The 7542-nt window shown below is 38.1% G+C and overlaps 1 protein-coding gene across 1 annotated transcript; it reads left to right on the forward strand.

Annotated features, from left to right (window-relative positions):
- Window positions 1–590: 590 nt before the first annotated feature.
- On the forward strand, window positions 591–6414 carry LOC103412191 (probable inactive histone-lysine N-methyltransferase SUVR2). The gene is made up of 13 exons (XM_070806439.1): window positions 591–749; window positions 1070–1109; window positions 1720–1951; window positions 2050–2094; window positions 2216–2332; window positions 2420–2837; window positions 3062–3264; window positions 3469–4269; window positions 4470–4735; window positions 4859–4925; window positions 5040–5090; window positions 5756–5852; window positions 6080–6414. Exons 3-13 carry the CDS (start codon window positions 1769–1771, stop codon window positions 6106–6108), a joined length of 2277 nt encoding a protein of 758 aa, XP_070662540.1. The 5' UTR covers window positions 591–749; window positions 1070–1109; window positions 1720–1768; the 3' UTR covers window positions 6109–6414.
- The last annotated feature ends 1128 nt before the right edge of the window (window positions 6415–7542 follow it).

Genomic DNA, 7542 nt, shown 5'->3' on the forward strand with positions numbered 1-7542 from the left:
GCCGGCTTCCTCTTAGCGCCTAGGTCACTTTTTAGAACAATGTGCTTAATAAGATGATATTTTCTAAAGTACTACAATCTAAATAAAATGGAATTCAAACTCAACTGCAAAGAGAGCAATAACACAACCTTGGTTTGCTGATAAAATGAACATATTTTCAATTAGAAAAAATGGACAGACATATATTTCCTTTAATTGCATTTCTTAATGTAATGAAGGTAGAAAATTGCATTATAAAGTGGGGATCATAGTTAACTTAAAAGATTAAAACGACTATATAGCACATAAATTTAGTGGCCATCTAAAAAAGGCTTTACACGTTCTTCTTTTGTGCTTCATCATGAGATGAAAATGAAATTGTAATCACACTAATGCAATCATCGACAAAACTCCCATTTGGAAAAATATTATTTCTAATAGGGCTAAAATATTTGATTTAGTTAGCAAGTAATTACAAGTTTAACTTAATAGTTACCATCTAGCTTCTTGTTATGTGTGAATCAACCATCTAAGAAAGAGTTGCGACTTGTGTTTTGAAATTTTACCAAAGCCAAGTTACTATATAAATTATCGATTAAATATTCAGACGTTAGTGTACTCGCCCTCAGGACATGACAAGTGTTCTTACAGTTACACATCCGTTGAGAGCAAACCCAAGTAAATATGGGGTAAAACGGATCAAATTTGTAAAACCCTAATTCTAAACACTCTCACTCTCTCACTCCTCCCAATTTCTTCAAAAAATGCTGGTAAGCTCGCTACCCATATTTCAAATTTTTGTTTTTCGAAAACAATTTCGGTCCTCGGACCTCTCCGTTTTCCAATTTTGCGTTTGTTTTTGGGGTTTTTCGAAATGTTTTTCCTCTTCTGTACAGTGCGTTTGGGAAACGTTTTCAAGTTCTGGGTTCTTGGTTTTCATTTCCATGAATTTCTGGGTACATTGGTTTGGGGTTGTTTTTGTTTTTGGTTTTGAGAATATATTTCTGGAAATTCTGTTTGGTTACTGAGAAAATGTAGGTGAAAGAAAATATCTTGTGGTTTCTTACTCTTGTTTTTGGGTTGTTTTCAGGTTTTGGTAGCCTGAATCAAGCTCCAAAGAGGTTTTCTTGGTAAGCTTCTTGTTAGTGCTCTTTTTTGCATGCATGTAGATTTTATTGGTTCAAGTTTTGTTTTTGGGAGCTCTCTCTCTCTCTCTCTCTCTCTCTCTCTTCCCTGTGTGTGAGAGAGAGGAGGATAAAGGATAGAGGAGAGAGGAGAGAGAGGTTTCTGTGTTCATATAATATATCTGAACTAATGTTAGTCGTTTGGAACTTCTGATTGATGTGTATTTATGATTCGGTTTCATATCGTGTTGCTCTGATGCTTTTCTAGTATAGACATGCTATTATTTTTAAAATCCGAAAGGGGCTGTTTCGTTTATGCTGGGCAGGCTGGGAAGTAAAAATGAAATTTGCATATATGCAAATAGGAAACTATCAGTTAAATCTGTTATCTTTCGTTAGGATTTTAACAACTGTTGTTTGTGTAGCTTTAAGGATATTGGAACATCCGACTGTTGAGTGATATGGTGAAACCTCTAATACTCTTACATCGATTGTATTTTAGTTACAAGGGTGAAGGGTTTGATGGTGGTAGCCTTTTGATTGTGTAATGAACTTGCATATCTATTTCTTTCAACTCCTATTTGGGCATTTTTCTCAGAAATGTTGGAAAATGTAGGTACATTTTGCATTGGGCGGCTCGTTGAAATAAGTGTGAGCGGACAGTGATGGCGCCAAATCCAAGGGTAAACGCAGCCTTTAAAGCAATGGCAGAGCTTGGTATTAATGAAAAACAGGTCAAGCCAGTTTTGAAAAATCTCTTGAGATTATTTGACAAAAACTGGGAACTGATTGAAGAAGAGAATTATAGAGTTCTTGTAGATGCTATATTTGATGCGGAGGATACTCAGGTGTATTTCTTTCCCTTTTGTCAGGCATTCTGTATTCCACTTCCATTCTCTCTCTCTCTCCTTACTTATGTCTGTTTGATTTTGATTTATTCTGTTAGGGGGTGGAAGAGAAGAAGGAGAAGAAGAAAAGCAAGAACTATGATGTATGTAATTGAAGTTACCTGGTATTTTGATTTTATTTCTTGTTTTTCTCATCCTTGTGGCTATAGTTTCTGACATATCTATGGTTACAATCCTGACATATTATGGCCTGTTACCTATCAGGAGGAAGATATGGAAGAAGAGCCTCGGCTGCGTCGTGAACCTGCTCGTCCCTCGAAAAGGATACATTCAAGTGGTGATGAGGGTTCATCACAGAAGAAGAAATCTACAAATACTGATGTATGTACACTTGGCTCCCTTGCTTGTGTCTCACATTCTCACCTGTTTACCTATATCTGCTAACTTGCCTTGTGGTCTATTATCTAGCCGGAGGATAATATTGGGGAAGAATTGCCACTGCCTCATCAACCTGAACGTCCCCTGAAAAGGTTGCGAAAAACCCATGGGGGTCAACTTTCACCATCCCCAAGTACCTGCAACCCTATGTTAGGTGGGCCTTTATTGATAAGGCCAAAAGTGGAGAAAGATGAGTTACTTACACGGTCACCTGACTCAAGGGCTGAATTGCATCAACCAGTTTCACCCCATCGTAGTAACAAAAATAAGGGCAAGCAACCTGTTGTGTCTAATCCCGTACCACAGCATGGAAAGCGAATTATTGAGTCAGGCATCGTTCTTTTGCCGAAACATAGGGTTGACAATCATCAATTAATGAAGCCTAAAGATGAGCCCTTCACTGATGACATGGCACAAGATGAGGTTCCTATAGCAGTCATCCTTCCAGGTACTTTGTTCGCCTTATAGTATGCCATCATTGATATCTCACCTGATGGATAGTTGGAACCAGGAACCAAAATAAACTACTCTAACCATGAAATAAATATATCTGACTGCCAATTTAACATAAAAAATAATACATAGTGGAACAAACTTTTTTGGGTATTATAACACCGGCATAAAACTTCAATAATCTTCTTGTACAAAATTTTTTGTTTTGTTCTTTTGCAGATCTCTCAAGTAAAGAAAAACCTCCACTCCAAAATGGTGCAACTGGGGAACAAAATGATCAAGAACCTGTGGCATCCCAGGAGAGAGAAAGTTCAAGAGGTGATATTGTAGCTTCATCTAATGAGAGGAATACGAACTTTGAACTTGCAACCTTAGAAGAGGAATCTTCTAATTTAGAAGTTGCATCTTCACCCTTAGGAGAGGTAAAGCTTTCATTCAATTGCAATTCAGCTATTAGACGACCAGATTTTCATATGCCTAATCTAGATGCTGTCATAAAATTGACGGAGGAAAAATATCTGCATTCATACAAAATCATTGACCCCTACTTTTCTCTAAAGAATCTGTTGGGGCATATGTGTGAGAGCTTCTTGGAACTGGGAACTAATTCCAATGGTGAATCGCAGGATGGATCTATAAGTGTATCACCAAATCTTGATGCATTGAAAAAAACTACTGCTTGGGATTCCGTGCATGGAACTAAGGAAACATTATGCATGCAGCCATGTTCTTTGAATGGGCCCGTTGCTGTTACTGCTCATGAAATTCCCAGACTACCCCTGTCTCTGAATGGTGTTGCTGAATGCAGACAAGCAGGTGAGAGGGCTGATTCTAATGGTTTTGCTGATGTTGATAAGGAAGGTGAACTGGAAGCCTCTCGTGGCCTGGTTGTTGTACAACATTGTGATCTACCTCCTGATGATTTAAGGAGTTATCATGACATTGATGACATAACCAAAGGGGAAGAAAGAGTCAAAATACCATGGGTAAATGAAAAAAACAATGAATATCCACCATCCTTCTTCTATATCTCCCGAAGCCTTGTTTTCCAAGATGCTGCTATTAACCTCCGTCTTTCTGGTATTGGGGATGCAAATTGCTGCCCAACTTGCTTTGGTGATTGCCTATCGGCGTCTGTACCTTGTGCTTGTGCATCTCAGACTGAGGGGGATTTTGCTTACACGCGAGAAGGCCTTCTAAAGGATGATTTCCTGGAAGAGTGTATCTCTATGATTCGCAACCCTCAACAGCACCGTCCTTTCTATTGTAAAAGCTGCCCACTTGAAAGAGTTAAGAATGATGATTGTTTAGAACCATGCAAGGGCCACTTAAGGAGGCAATTTATTAAAGAATGCTGGAGCAAGTGTGGCTGCCATAGACAGTGTGGAAATCGAGTGGTCCAGAGAGGCTTAAATTGCAAATTGCAGGTTGGAATCTGTTCAAAGCGATCTTTCTGTTTAACGTTAGTTGATGGAGTGGGGTACTTGTTTTCTTACTGATGTAAATCTTGTGGATAAATTGTTCATGAGTATTAGTAGTTATATTCTCAAAGATAAATGTCAATACAAAATTTTCTTGTACAATACTTTTTGTCGGAACACTTTGTTTGATTTGTGCTGTATTCCAGGTGTTTTTCACTTCTGAAGGAAAAGGATGGGGTCTCCGAACCTTGGAGGACCTGCCAAAAGGTGCCTTTGTGTGTGAGTATGTTGGAGAAGTTTTAACCAGCAAAGAGTTACATGAGAGGAACATTAAAAGCTCCAGAAGTGGCAAACGTCCCTATCCTGTGCGACTGGATGCAAATTGGGCTTCCAAAGCAGATTTGAGGGATAAAGAAGCTCTCTGTTTGGATGCTACAAACTACGGAAATGTTGCTAGGTTTATTAATCACAGGTAATGGCACTTCATTGTTTGCCTGCACTCTCAGTTTAGTCATGTCTTCCATTCATATGATACGTTATGCTTCTTTTACTAAGATATTTACTACTGTGGTGTCTGTTTTGCATATTATACTAGATGTCTGGATGCAAACTTGGTTGAAATCCCAGTTGAAGTGGAGACCCCAGATCATTGCTACTATCATGTATGGAACCTTTGATCCTTCATTTGTGTAGTTATAGCCATCTACTTTGTTGATGATTGCAGACATTATTCTTCAAGGTACCAAGTATAAATATTGTTATGTCGTCTTGTGCAGCTTGCCTTTTTCACAACAAGAAAAGTAGATGCCTTGGAAGAGCTAACCTGGGTAAGAAATTTTATCTTTATGAATCATTCTTTTGTCAACGTAAGCCCACTGTAATTCCATTTTAATCTAATGTTTTCATTTTAATTTCACCAAATTGATGAGTTGTATAAGTATTTTTCTGATTTTAGTTTCATAACTAATTTTGGTGATGGTGCTCGATTGGTTATGGGAATATGTACGTACAATGCTATATCTATAAGTGATCTTCATTACTACTTTTTAGTTCAATTGACTGCTCTAGTTCTTAGAAGTTGTACGGTTAATTGACTTTCGGCAGAACTGTTTATCTATTGACTGTGAAAGGCCTCATTCTCATTAAATTAAAAATGCATAAACGGGAACGGTTGATTGATATGATTTAGTTAAACATGCCTGATGCACGAGTACCTACTTCGAACCTACCACCACACAACAGATAGATATATCTGAATATGGTATGCTGACTTGCGCTTATCCCAAACACAACACTTAACTTCATCCTTTAAAAATGTTCAAGCACAAAATGATACCTTAATTCATGCAGATCAATTTCCTACTTAGACTGCATTATTTGATGTTATTGTATAATTTTGGTGACAGGGCCCTGGATATAGATATAGTATGTATACATGACTCTTTGGATTTATGTGCCCCTCTTAACTGCATTATTCGGGATGTTTTTGCAGGATTATGGCATTGACTTCGACGACCATGATCATCCTGTGAAGGTGTTCCAGTGCCAATGTGGCAGCAAATTCTGCAGGAACATGAAACGTTCAAATAGTAAGTGTATTTTCCATTTGTGTCCCTTGCACCAATATTTGCACCATCCCTTGTTTGTTGGTGACGATCATTTTCTTGCCTGGCTTATCTGTGTACATGTTTGATATGTATTAGTCCGAGTTGAAAGCTTCATCTGGTTTATTAGTCATTGGGGTACTCTTTGATTGTTCTTGTAATCACATGTTGCTTCTGATACTAACCTTCATTTTCACTTCTACATGCAACAGGATCTAGATCTGGATCAATTGCAAGGTGAACACCGGGAATGCTCGTTAAGTACTTTGTGTCAGGGATCAGCGTGTTGATGGTTGTTGTCTTTGGTCGAACATAAAGGATAGGTGCAAAATCAAGCCAAGGATAGATCTTTTGGATGTTTTTTGTACAGGGTTTTATACAGATATGGCCAATTTGGTGCCTTATTCCATTGATGATTTGATGGTACATTTTGGGTCAGACGCTGCCTGCGTGCTGTGTTTGCAGAGGCTAGTGGTACTGCTTAAATAACTGCAGTTCTATATGGCTGCTGATACGGCGATGCTATATAATGCGTTTTTCTTGGTTCTGTTTTGCTTTGCTTTGCTTTGCGTGAATACAAAATTCACATCTGAACTGACTTGTATAGCTTAAGAAACATAAAGCGCCGTCGCACCCAGCAGGCATGACCGGTTGAATGCTGCCGGGATTTAGCGGACAAATGGTTTTGTAGTACCCTCCCATAATAGCTGTAAAATTGCAAGTTTCCGCAACCTCCGGAATCTGTAGAAAAACACCAATCTCTCTTCAGTAGCATGAAGGTTGGGATACTCGAGCAGCTTCTTCTTCGTGCATCTGAACAACACATTGTAGACGAGATCGAATCGGGTTAACGTGGTGAACAAGCAAACATCTGCATGTGTGAGTTCATCTCCACACAAGTATCTCCAACAGCTTAAATGATCTTCGATCGTGTCCAGTGTGTCGAACAACTCGTTCACCGCTGTATCGTATGCTTTTTGAGACTGAGCAAACCCACATCTGCAAAATGGGCAGAAAATATAGGATCAAAATTGGAATTATTGCTTAACGAAAAAGGATGCAATCACAAATAAATCTAGCTTCAAATTTCTAATAAAAAATAAAACTTAACCACACTAAACCTCTTATGACCGGTTCAATTCGTGCATATTCCCCTACTCATGGTTGAAATTAAATGCAGACTTGAATTAAGTGAATTTGTTAGATTAGAGGTTAGAGGAGTTTATAATATTGTATTGTGGAAACAACAAAGAATTAGAGGATTAATTAGTAACTAATTACCTATAAACTCCATTGTTGACATTGGGGTAGATTATGCTATTCCACTTCTCAATCTACACAAATCTTAAATCTAAAGAGGAAGCACTTACGTGTACAAGGGTACAGTATTTAATACTTACATGTGATGATATGAATCTCACATGACATCGTAAACTGGTTTAGTTTTATGGAGTTTTTAACGCTTGTTTCAAGTGTATGTCTTTCAGTTGCAGCACGCAATACTTGTACTGCAGGTCACCCTTGTTCAGACTTTACTTGAACGAAATTCAGATTCAATTTCGAGGAGATTTTTCGAAAATGAGGTTTTCGATTTTAACTCCTCTTCCTAGTGATAATATTTGCCAAGACGTCTAATTTTCCCGAGAAAATAATTCTGTTACAGTCAGAAATTCAC

This window comes from Malus domestica, chromosome 10 (assembly GCF_042453785.1).
Source record: "Malus domestica chromosome 10, GDT2T_hap1".
Lineage (NCBI taxonomy): Eukaryota > Viridiplantae > Streptophyta > Magnoliopsida > Rosales > Rosaceae > Malus > Malus domestica.

Excerpts from the sequence above, each read along its gene's own strand:
- LOC103412191 (XM_070806439.1), top strand. The coding sequence starts at position 1,769 with ATGGCGCCAAATCCAAGGGTAAACGCAGCCTTTAAAGCAATGGCAGAG. Across the intron at positions 2,095-2,215 it reads AGAAAAGCAAGAACTATGAT|GAGGAAGATATGGAAGAAGA; the intron begins GTATGTAATTGA and ends GTTACCTATCAG. Across the intron at positions 3,265-3,468 it reads CATCTTCACCCTTAGGAGAG|GATGGATCTATAAGTGTATC; the intron begins GTAAAGCTTTCA and ends GGTGAATCGCAG.